The sequence below is a fragment of the Drosophila mauritiana genome, chromosome 3L (assembly GCF_004382145.1).
Source record: "Drosophila mauritiana strain mau12 chromosome 3L, ASM438214v1, whole genome shotgun sequence".
Taxonomy (NCBI): Eukaryota; Metazoa; Arthropoda; class Insecta; order Diptera; family Drosophilidae; genus Drosophila; species Drosophila mauritiana.
This window is the reverse complement of record NC_046669.1, coordinates 15,601,214-15,613,198: the sequence shown is the minus strand read 5'-3', so window position 1 is coordinate 15,613,198 and position 11,985 is coordinate 15,601,214. Positions and strand designations below refer to the sequence as shown.

General features: G+C 45.2%; 2 protein-coding genes across 2 annotated transcripts; one reads left to right on the top strand and one right to left on the bottom strand.

Annotated features, from left to right (window-relative positions):
* Positions 1-4,982: 4,982 nt before the first annotated feature.
* LOC117139082 (E3 ubiquitin-protein ligase mind-bomb) lies at positions 4,983-10,167 on the top strand. The gene is made up of 4 exons (XM_033301198.1): positions 4,983-5,497; positions 6,603-7,835; positions 7,895-9,829; positions 9,889-10,167. The coding sequence occupies exons 1-4, from the start codon at positions 5,132-5,134 to the stop codon at positions 10,027-10,029; spliced, it is 3,675 nt and encodes a 1,224-aa protein (XP_033157089.1). The 5' UTR covers positions 4,983-5,131; the 3' UTR covers positions 10,030-10,167.
* LOC117139083 (28S ribosomal protein S31, mitochondrial) lies at positions 10,162-11,566 on the bottom strand. Its single transcript, XM_033301199.1, has 3 exons — positions 11,436-11,566; positions 10,916-11,371; positions 10,162-10,849 (listed from the first exon to the last, which is right to left on the bottom strand). The coding sequence occupies exons 1-3, from the start codon at positions 11,471-11,473 to the stop codon at positions 10,213-10,215; spliced, it is 1,131 nt and encodes a 376-aa protein (XP_033157090.1). The 5' UTR covers positions 11,474-11,566; the 3' UTR covers positions 10,162-10,212.
* Between the last annotated feature and the right edge of the window lie 419 nt (positions 11,567-11,985).

Here is an 11,985-nt window from a genome sequence, read left to right as displayed (position 1 = left end):
CGGTTTCCTGGTAGTTGGCCATTGTGATGTTCCGATGGTCTGCTCCTCTGCTCTTTTGCTGTTGTTCTGCTTTTAGCCCGGGCAGTGGCTAAACTGCTTCTGATCACGATGCCATCGGACCTGGCCAGAATGAGAATTTCAGCCGCGCTCTCTGTTGTTTATAAGATGACAAATTGCGCTGATATCGCAACATGTTGATTGAGCGCACACGCGGCAACATTGTTAAGGCTAAGAGCGGCTGGGGTCGGGGCTTCCAATGGGGAATTCTCTGGGCCGGCTGGGGAGCTTGGGTAGATCGTTTTCCAGTTGGGGATCTCGGTGCCCCGGGGCCCAGCGACCATACCATACCATACCATCCCATCGACCATCGACCATCAGCCATCAACCATCCCGTTCTGTGCGCGTGCTCACTCGTTAAGCTCCATTTCGGGCCAAAGCCGGGCCCCAGGTCGTATCTCAACCCAAGTCCCAGGCTGCAGCATGAAAGCCCAGGGAAATAAAGAAATAAATAAAACAGGCAACGGCATAAAACAGACTCCAGCCACAGCAGAAAGTGCACCGGAAAATATTGCATAGGGAAATTTAAATATAATCTTTTTATATTCTGGTTAAATTTCTATGCAAACTTATGTATCAGAGAGTATTAAGGTATATTAACATTCTTTGAAAAATAATTTAAAAATTCAACACATTTGTTGGAATAAATATTTAAATATATGCATACATAAGATACATTTGCATGCAGTTATAGAATGTCATTGTATTTACAATGTAATTATTATATATTATATAATAGACAGACAATAATTGACTATAATAATTATACTAATTTCCTGATTTTTCTATTTATCCTAAATTTAAATTTATATTCTTAAATATTAGCGCTGTTCTTAACTTTAAGCTGTAAAGTATCTGTATCTGTATTCAAGTACTCAATATTTTCCAGTGCATGGAGAGAGGGAGAGCGTTCTGGATAGGTGGAGAGAAAAAACAGAAACACAAAGAAGACTGGAGATGCCGACAAAGTAATAAACCAATTAGGACATCAAAGTGTTCAGCCGACAGCGGCAGAGCAGCGGCAGCGGCAGCGACGTCGGCAGAGCGCAATCGCTGGAGATCAGAGAAGATCACAGAATTTTGCGCTGATCCGACTTTGATTCTAAGCTACTAAGCGCAACCTACATATGTCACCGGTTGCCACGCCCCTCCGCCTCGCCCAGAAGTTCTTCTCCAGAACCCGGAACCATTCTCTATTTACATTTACACTTTCATATGCCGAAAAAAAAATATAATCTCCAGTTTCAGAGGCAAACCACTTTGATCTTGACAAAAGGATCAAATGTTCTGTGGGCATTTTTTACAATAGTAAACAATAGTTGTGATTAATTAACCATTGTTTGTTTGCCTAGCATATTAGCGTACTATTACATAATGACGAAAGTCCATAAACTTAAGGTTTAAAAAGGATTTGAATAGATAAACTAAATTTATGATAAGAGAAGTGATTTAACTTTTATTATTGGCTAATGAGTTTGTAGACTAATCTTGCTTTGGTACAGCAAATGCAGTATTTTTACATAATTAAAATTTGTTTAATAATTAAATTGAATAATCAAATAGTTGTCAAATAGTTGTAAGTGTTCGTAATACTATTCTTAGTAAATTAAAACTCTACAAACTTATACAGTGAGTCTATGTACCTATGAATAGTTAATTATCAATTTTTTAATCTATAAACAGCAAAGTAATTTATATACAATAAAATATAGCTTAATGACCAGGAGAACCCAAAAATATCACCATATTCAATATTTTCACAAATTTCCGAATTCGTGGAATCTCGAGATTCGGCTGGCGCCTGCTCATCTGGGCTCCCAACCACATTATTGACATTAAGTTGGCATTATGCAGATATCTCAATTCGTTATCATTTAAATCATCGGCACATGTGCGCCCACGCCAAACGGGAGCTGATCTGCGGCGGATCTGGCCAAAAGCGGCGGCATTCATTAAGAATTTAAATCGCACATAATTAAGGCTCAATAAATAGCCGATCCGGCTTCAATATGGGGCATACGATTTTTAAAAAGGCAGCAGGCGGAGACAACAAACAAAAAACAAAGCCGAGCGAAGATAACAAACGATAAGCGGAGCAACAAACGGCATAATTAAATCATAAGACGTTGAACACATCATTAAAATCGTTCAAATCGCTACTCGACTTGAAAACTGGCTGCGGGGAATCGGCCAAAACAATATAAATAAACATTTATAAAATGTATATTTATTTATGAGCATTTCTTTGTTTATTAATTCGAATGGGGGTCTGTGTGTCGCCGATTCGATTGGATCATGTGGGTGATCAGCGGCTGAAGCTGGAGAGGATTGGGGATGCCACGGCACGTGGTAAACGCGCTGCATCAAAGGCACCGGCCACATCCCACCTAAATGTAAAGCTGGCTTCAATCTGGCGGCATCCAACATCCAGCAAGATTGAAGATCGAAGATCCATGATCCCGCATCCCGCAAGTCCGGCGGCGGCATCGATATACATATAATCAGGCCGCTCCGCCAGGCTGCGGAGGCGATGTCCATAAAACTGGTTGCAAACGCACATAAACCATTTAAGCCGAAAAGAAATCGGCGCGCTGGCAACTCTAACGAGATAAAAACAACTCGCAGCCACTTTGAATGGTATTTTATTTTGTTTTTCTCGAATTTTTTGTTGAGTTTCTGATTTTTGTTGGGCTTCGAGCCAGAAATCGATTTGGCTGTTATTTTCGATATTTTCGCCTTCTCGCGTTTGCGGCCTTTTGCATTTCAAAGGAGGCCGGCATTTCATTTCACAAAGTCAAAACAGTTAATTTATATCATGTCGCGACTACTGGTCTTACTGATTTTGCATTTTCGACAGACCTCCGGCTACCGTCTTTCGAAATTGAAATATGAAAATGAAATCAATTTGGGGCCAGAAACCTGATTAGCACCCCCTCCCCCATTCCCAGTCGACTACTTAATGCACGCATAGAAGATTGAAGCCCAGATTGGATGAGTCTGGGATTTGGAAAATCGAGAGATCGCAAATTAGTCACATTATAAATGTACATACAGATATGTGCGGCCATAAATTTGCGTATATATCTCAGTGGCACTCATTTGCTGAATGGAGTTGAAAACGAAAATGAAATGGTACACTGCACGAAACATTTGGTGCTTTTGATATATCATTGCCGGTATGAAGGAAATTCGCAGTATAAATTAGTAATTTGGTAGAAAAAGATTGAAAATTGTTTAAATATACTGTTTAAAAAAAAATACATATATTTTACTTTAATGCAACTGAAACTTGTTTTATAGGGAACTATTTTGAAAAACTTTTACTTTCATCAATTCGAGTTTATAAGTTTTCCAAAATTAGGTGGTAATACATACAAAGAGGTTTGTATATTCATATTCATAAATTAATTTTATTATTCAATTTGCATAATGAATATATAACTATAATAGTGTATAATATAAATAATTTGTGATTCTTTTACATAATTGTAAAGCCAAACCCATTACTTATTTTTCTTTGTGCATCAAACTGAGCTGGACGAGATGCGGGGGACGACGGTATGTGGCCTTGACGCTGCGGTGCGACTGCGTAACTAAGTAGCCGCCGCAGGACAGCCGCACCGTCACCATCGCCATGGCACCATCACCATCATCACAATCACCACCATCAGCAACGGCAGCAGCATCACAATCTCCGCCAGCAGCAGGTGCACCAAGTCAAGTCGGCCGGGCTCAAAAGGTGCCGCTGAGCCTGAGCTAATTTCAAATTACACACTTCATTCGCCCGGGGAACTGGGACAGCGACTTGGACTGCGATTGGGACTGGGATTGGGATTGAAAACGGTATTGGTATCGGGACATGGGGCTGAGTAAGCCGCTTTTGAAGCCAACCACAATTGACAAGCGTGCCCCGCACACCGCACTATGCACCACTCCATACCCTACTATACACCATATCCATGCTATGCCATATCCATACCTATACCGCTCTGATCCTTAAGATCAAAGCCGCCGGCCGCCCGCACGCTCAGTCCTCCTCCTCCGCCAAAAGGAAAAGGTCCGAGATGCAGTCACTTGCCTAACGGTCGATCGATGGGCTCGTAATGTGCGTGCAAGATGGATTTTCGGGCACCGTGGGTGTGGCTTATTTTAAAGCAATTAGGCCCATAGTGAAGCGTGTCTGCTGATGTCTCTGATGTACGAGGACACTTTTGACTATTGTCCGTGCCAGCCTTTCATCTCGCCCGCTAACAGATCATTTGAGTCTGGCCATTTCGGGCCATTAAACTGATTAGTTGCGGCCAAGGGGGACGCTTGGAAATTACTCAAATCTGTGATTGATACTTTACGGTGGCAATTATACATGCTGTTTAGGCAGCAAGGATTTTAATTACCGAACGCGGCTTTGGTTTTTTGAGGGATGAATTGAATTACGTTAAGCTAAAATAAAGCTGAAAATCTAATAAATATTATTTTTACAGAAATTATTAGTTAGTTATCATCCAAATAGGAAATTTTCATGTGACGTTATTTAACATACAGGAACAGAAGAGTAGTCAATGTAGATGTTATTAATCCATACAGAATTGTTTATGAAAACAAATAAGAGGATATATAAATGGTCATATTAAGCTGCGATTTAAAAATCTATGACGATACTAAATACTTAAGTAGTTTACTAATAATAAAGTAGTTTTACACGCGTATATACATGAGCTGTAAAGTAAAATATCGTGTAGAAACTACAAATGTTAGAAACCGTTATAAATGGTAACATTCAATCGTTACATTTTTGTGGCAACTCTTCGCACTTTTTCCACTGTGTGGCAAAGAGTGACCAGAGTTCAGCAAATACACTTGATATTTTCTGAGCAACGGGCAGACTGTTAATCATCGCATCGCACCGCATGGGATCTATCGCTTGCGCGACTACGGTCACATTGTTCGGTGGTTGTAAAAATTCCGTGAGTGTTTCGCAGCGACTCCGATTTTAAACGCGAATTACCCAACGTAAGAGTGCAATATACCGTGGAAAGCGAAGTCCACCCGCCCAGCGACCTTGCGGAGTGGTAAAATGTCTTGTGCGGCCACCCTCTCGTCGGCCAAGGACTCCACCAACGCAAATGCCAGTGGTGGTGGTGGTGTAGGAGGAGGAGGAGCACCGACAAACAGCAATACCAACACTAACACCAACACACAGTCCACAGCTGTGGGTGTGGTAGTGAGCAGTGCAGCGGGCGGAGGTGTTGGTGTTGGTGGCGGAGGAGGTGCGGGTGGTTCCCTTCCCGGTGGCAACACCTCCTCATCCTCCGCCTCCGCCACCGGTGGCGTTGCAGCGGGCGGCGGCGGCAATTCGGCAGCGGCACTTGTCCGAAGATTCTCCATGGAGGGCGTGGGTGCCAGGGTGATCCGCGGACCGGACTGGAAGTGGAACAAACAGGTGGGCATGATCAAGGGGGGTCCCAGCTGGTTTTGCTTTAACTTCCAGTGAGAAAAGAACTCTCCCCGTTCTCAATTGACCGATCAATTAATTTAATTGCACACCGCGCAACTCGATTCTTGACATCTGGCCAAACTAGTCAAGTTTCTCTTTTCGCATTACTAACCAGAATCCCAATGGGGACACATGCTGATCCTAGAAAGTGGGTATGAAGTCCTACTTAGGTGCACTGAGAAAATCCATTAATAGATTATAAATATTTATCGTTGTTCCTTTGATAGCATTGCAATTTAAGTGAGATCAAAGGGCACGACCAAAAAAGTATTTCAATTTACGCAAGAATCATAGCGTAGTTAACACTTTAAGTTGTTCATGTACTCAATTCATCTCTTCCCAAGCTTACATTTACATTTAATAAGTGTAACCTTTGGTTGCCTAATTATGTCTTAACAAATGGCTTGTGAGTCATAACTCATACATACATCATAACTCTGATGCAAGCTTTGAAAGTCTGTTTGTTTTAGCGCGGAAAAACGATTTGAAAGTGCAGAAAGATACAAAAAAGGCAAGATTAAAGTAGAGACATTTCCGCACATAATTTCTTTAACTGATTTGATGAAGATTTACCAGCATGATGAAATATCCAAGCCAATAATCAGTGACACGATTTGACTAATCATAATGCAGATAAAAATTCAAGTGCATTTACAATATGCTGAAGCATTTCAACATTCAAGTATTAAGAGTATAAGTTGTTTAGCAAAATATTAGTTCAGATAAGTTCATTAAATCAGAAAACCTAGAATACTTTAATTTTTACATGAGCTGCTAGCAATCGCTGAACAAATAGAACCCTATTGCATAGAAATGGAGGGTATGCAAACCCTCATTCCCTTGGGATTTATTTATTTATTTTCGACTTGTTGATCGCATTTAGAGATAGCCAAACGAATTTGTAGCGACTGCCTACCTTAACACTTAGTTAGTTGCTATTATGCACTTCGGCTATAGCTTTCGCATCCTAATCAGCGTGGGTTACGAAATGGAAAATCGAAAGATGGACTGACTCACTAATAGAATATTTTTCCGTTTCGATTCTCTGCAGGACGGCGGCGAAGGACACGTGGGCACCGTTCGCAATTTCGAATCCGCCGAGGAGGTGGTCGTGGTCTGGGACAATGGAACCGCTGCCAACTACCGCTGCGCCGGAGCCTATGATCTGCGCATCCTGGACAGTGCACCCACGGGCGTAAAGCACGAGGGCACCATGTGCGACACTTGCCGCCAGCAACCGATCTTTGGCATACGCTGGAAATGTGCCGAGTGCATTAACTACGATTTGTGCTCCATATGCTACCACGGAGATAAACATCATCTGAGGCACCGTTTCTACAGGATCACCACGCCAGGAGGAGAACGAACCATGCTGGAACCGCGTCGTAAGTCCAAGAAAGTGCTCGCCAGAGGCATATTCCCGGGAGCTCGTGTGGTTCGCGGCGTGGATTGGCAATGGGAGGATCAGGACGGAGGCGTTGGTCGGCGTGGCAAGGTCAACGAGATCCAGGACTGGTCTTCGGCCTCGCCAAGATCGGCCGCCTACGTGATTTGGGACAATGGCTCCAAGAATCTGTACCGCGTAGGATTTGAGGGCATGGCAGATCTAAAGGTCGTTAACGATGCCAAGGGTAGTAACGTTTACCGGGATCATCTGCCACTGCTGGGCGAAAACGGACCAGGAAAAGGGCCACATGGCTTCCAGATCGGCGACAAGGTCACCGTGGATTTAGATCTAGAAATCGTTCAGTCTCTGCAGCATGGACATGGTGGCTGGACCGATGGCATGTTCGAGTGCCTAAGCAACGCGGGAATGGTTGTGGGCATCGATGAGGATCACGACATTGTGGTGGCTTACAATTCCGGAAATCGCTGGACATTCAATCCAGCTGTCCTCACAAAAGTATCCTCGCCAACCACTGCTCCGCCCGAGTTTCAAGTGGGCGACATTGTCAAGATCTGTTCGGATGTGGAGAGCATCAAGATTTTACAGCGAGGACACGGCGAGTGGGCTGACGCCATGCAATTGACTCTGGGAAAGATCGGTCGCGTGCAGCAGGTCTACCATGATAACGACCTTAAAGTGGAGGTGGGCAATACTTCGTGGACCTACAATCCGCTGGCCGTTTGCAAGGTGGCTTCTTCCACTGCCTCCGATGGGAGCTGCGCTCCAGTTATCCCCAGTAGTGAACGTCTCTCGGCCATTCTCAAAAAGCTGTTCGAACCAAATGTCTCCGGCGATGCCACTGAGGAATTTGTCAAGGCAGCAGCAAATGGATTTGCAGTAAGTATACGAAAATACGTTTAACACTTGATATTAAACAAATTGTCTCGCATTTCCAGGCACGTTGCGAGGAGTACTTGGCTGGGGCAGCTCAACCCTCGACCTCCAGTGCCTCGCCCAGTTCTGGACCGGATGTCAATGTGAATGGTGTGTTTGCCGGACATACTGCTCTGCAAGCAGCCAGCCAGAATGGCCATATTGAAGTGATACAGGTACTACTACGGCACGCCGTCGACGTAGAAATTGAGGACAAGGACGGAGATCGCGCTGTCCACCATGCCGCGTTTGGTGATGAGGCGGCGGTGATCGAGATATTGGCCAAAGCCGGGGCGGACTTAAATGCACGCAATAAGCGAAGGCAGACGTCTCTGCACATTGCTGTCAACAAGGGCCATTTGAACGTAGTGAAGACGCTTCTAACGCTAGGTTGCCATCCAAGTTTGCAAGATTCCGAGGGCGATACCCCCCTACACGATGCCATATCTAAGGAGCACGACGAGATGCTGTCCCTGTTGCTGGACTTCGGGGCTGACATCACGCTAAACAACAATAATGGATTCAATGCATTGCATCATGCTGCTCTCAAGGGTAATCCCAGTGCCATGAAGATCCTGCTCACCAAGACGAACCGTCCGTGGATTGTGGAGGAGAAGAAGGATGATGGCTACACAGCACTGCACCTGGCAGCACTTAACAACCACGTTGAAATTGCTGAGCTACTAGTGCATATGGGTAAGGCCAATATGGATAGGCAAAATGTGAATCTCCAGACGGCTTTGCATCTTGCTGTGGAGCGTCAGCATGTGCAGATCGTCAAGCTGCTGGTGCAGGATGGTGCAGATCTAAACATCCCCGACAAAGACGGGGATACTCCGCTGCATGAAGCGCTGCGACATCACACTCTCTCGCAGCTGAAGCAACTGCAAGATGTGGAAGGATTTGGTAAGCTCTTGATGGGCCTGAGGAATGCTAATAACAAGAAGGCCTCTGCTTCAATTGCATGCTTCTTGGCTGCCAATGGAGCTGATTTGACTTTGAAGAATCGCAAGCAGCAGACCCCGCTGGACCTGTGCCCGGATCCCAATCTCTGCAAGACCCTGGTCAAATGCTATAACGAAAGAAAGACCGACGACTCTGAGTTGCCCGGAAATGTGGCTGGCACGAGTTCGAATGCCAGGGCAAGAGCAGCCAGTGGTAGCTTAAATCAGTCCTCCTCAGCCAATATGCCGCTCTCCAGCCTGGCTGCCTCATCCACTTTCCCAGCTGCCTCATCTTCCATATTTGCGCTCAATGGCATCGCCAACGAAATGAGCCAGTCCCTGCACGAGGATCCTCCGAAATCGTCAGCCAGCCTGGATGAGTGCTTGGTTTGCTCGGATGCCAAGCGGGATACGGTGTTTAAGCCCTGTGGCCATGTCAGTTGCTGCGAGACCTGCGCTCCGAGGGTGAAGAAGTGCCTCATCTGTCGGGAGACCGTCTCCTCGCGCGAAAAGATCGACGAGTGTCTGGTGTGCTCGGATCGCAGGGCAGCCGTTTTCTTCCGCCCCTGTGGCCATATGGTCGCATGTGAGCACTGCAGTGCTTTGATGAAAAAGTGCGTCCTGTGTCGCACGCAAATCGATGAGATATTATCCTTCAGTCTCTGCTGCGGAGGAAGTGGCCGACCGGAGAAGGTGTCCGTGGCAGCTGGAGCGATGGCAACAGTGGGCTTGCCGCTGCCCGACGATCGGTTCATGGAAGCTGCAGCAGCTGCAGCTTGTGCCAATGCTTCCGGCCATAGCGTGGCCATGAACAACACCGTGGTTACACCGGTGGCGGGCAGCAGCAATCAGTTGAATAGCCAGAATAATCTGTTGGCCGCTGCAGCAGCCTCTTCGAATGTCTCGAATCTGGCAGCAGCTGGAAACGCGATGGTGGCTCCTTCCAATGTCAACAACTTCCAGATGGATGATGTCCAAAAGTTGAAGCAGCAGTTGCAGGACATCAAGGAACAGGTGAGCTCTAATTGGATTGAAAACATGTTCAGTGACTGATCCCTATATCTATCTTATAGACTATGTGTCCTGTCTGCTTCGACCGCATAAAGAACATGGTCTTCCTATGTGGCCACGGCACGTGCCAGATGTGCGGCGACCAGATTGAGGGGTGTCCCATTTGCCGCAAGACCGTGGAAAAACGCATCCTGCTCTTCTGAAGCCCGTTCCCGGCTCACACATTCCGCGCACAGTCTGCACAGCCTTCGAAGTATTAGGATATTTAAAGGACTCACATTCTTATACACACATATATACACACAGAATATCATATATATATAACTATATATCGATTGGTCTTATAAAGCAAAAATATATTTTTAACAAATATTCAAACAAAAACATTAAGCAGAAATACTTTTGCTTGGCTCCTTGCTAATCAGATCCCTCAGAATGTCCTTCTTGGCCTGGAAATAGTCACGGAACCAGAAAATATGATCCTTCTTCTCCTGGGCAGTCAAATAGGGATTCTTGGACAAGCCGACGCAGACGAGCTCCATGAAATGGCGAATAGGTCCCTTGCTAGGACACCAATCCTCGAGATGTTGTTCCAGGAAAATGTGTTCCGAGAAGTCCACGTTATGCTCGTCCTCCCAATCCTGCTCATTGTTGATGGGAAAGCGCCAAACCTTTTTCTGATCTGTCCACAAGACCATTTGTTCGAAGTAGTTCGCCGGGGGATGGGAAGCTTGTAGACTAAGCTCCCGCTCACTCAGCTGTGACCAGGTTGAAAGGATGTCGTTGGAAATGGGCAGCTGGGTATCCTTGAAGATACCCAACGGTTCTCCGCCATACAAATTGACACTGCCTGTAAAAGACTCAGCCTCTCGTTTGGTTTGCCTCTTTGGCCGCTGGTAAGCCCCATCTCGGTTCTGTGGCTTGGTTCGGGAAGCCAGCGAGCGGCGAACGTACTCGCCGCGGGTCTGCTCCACCTGCTGCGGCTGCTGACGACGGTCGATCTTCATGCCCACGATTAGCTCACTGTTGTGTAAGGAAAATAAATTCAATTGGATTATCCATTAATCCAAGTAAATAATTTTTACCCACCTCAGATTAAGTTCCTTATCACCAGAAGGAGATCCCGGAGCATCTGCCGTCTGATTTCCTCCGGTTGCTGCTGCAGAGGACTCGCTTCCATGGCCAAGGAGTTTGGCCAATAGCTCTGACTCTGTCTGCTTCTTGTCGCTCTCACTGGTGCCCAGCATGCTAGCAATATTCTTGGCAGCAGTTAGAACATTCTTGGCGGCCGCCTCCTGTTTTTGGGCCTCCCTTCGCTTCCTGTTGGCATCGCCAGGACGTGGAAAGTCCGATGCCGAGAGCTGATCCGTGGCCTGCATGGTGCCCAACAGGCGGTTCAGTCGCTGGGCCGCCGTTTCCACGGGTTTCTCCTTCTTCTTCGTGGGCTTTTCGTCGTCCGAAGAGGAGTATCCATCGTCGTTTTTGGACTGCGAGGAGGAGTAGTTGACCAATCCCACGTTTTTGAAGGCAGCCGGTAGCAGGGAACTGAAAAATAAGGGGTCAGGTGACGGATTCCTTTTGGTTATTTCAAATTAGACGGGTGGCCTACCGTAAGCCCAATCTCTGGGAACTTCGTATGGCCAACATTTTATAATATTTCTTTGATAATTTTAACTAGAAATAAAACCAAAGAAATCGGTCGCGTAACAACAATTCGTCGGAGAGTTGCCAGACTTGATTAACTATGTGCGCTGCCCTTTAAGCTAGTTTATAGTTAAATTTGGCTTTATTTTCTGTTTGACTTCATTTATCTTATCCTTTGATTGGGAATATCCTTAACTAACCTAATCATTTCATAGACATCTGTTTCTTATATTATTTTATATAATGGGAAAATAAAATGTTTCTAAAGATACATTTTAAATCAAGAATTTGTCTAGATTGACTTGACCACAGTTGGCAGCCCATTGCACCAAAAAGTATGACCTTTGATTTTCAAATTTGGAAATATATTAACTTAATTATGTATTTTACAAACATTTTGCTCCTTATACATAATACTACATTCTCCTTGTAAGTAATTAACTTATAATCAAGCCGTTCTTCCACCTGTACATATTAGCTAAATACGAAATGTTACCACTTTTTCTTTGCACTTG

Coding starts and splice junctions, on each gene's coding strand:
- LOC117139082 (XM_033301198.1), top strand. CDS start 5,132: ATGTCTTGTGCGGCCACCCTCTCGTCGGCCAAGGACTCCACCAACGCA. Junction 7,836..7,894: donor CAGCAGCAAATGGATTTGCA/GTAAGTATACGA, acceptor TCGCATTTCCAG/GCACGTTGCGAGGAGTACTT. Junction 9,830..9,888: donor TGCAGGACATCAAGGAACAG/GTGAGCTCTAAT, acceptor TCTATCTTATAG/ACTATGTGTCCTGTCTGCTT.
- LOC117139083 (XM_033301199.1), bottom strand. CDS start 11,473: ATGTTGGCCATACGAAGTTCCCAGAGATTGGGCTTACG. Junction 11,372..11,435: donor TCCCAGAGATTGGGCTTACG/GTAGGCCACCCG, acceptor CTTATTTTTCAG/TTCCCTGCTACCGGCTGCCT. Junction 10,850..10,915: donor GATAAGGAACTTAATCTGAG/GTGGGTAAAAAT, acceptor CTTACACAACAG/TGAGCTAATCGTGGGCATGA.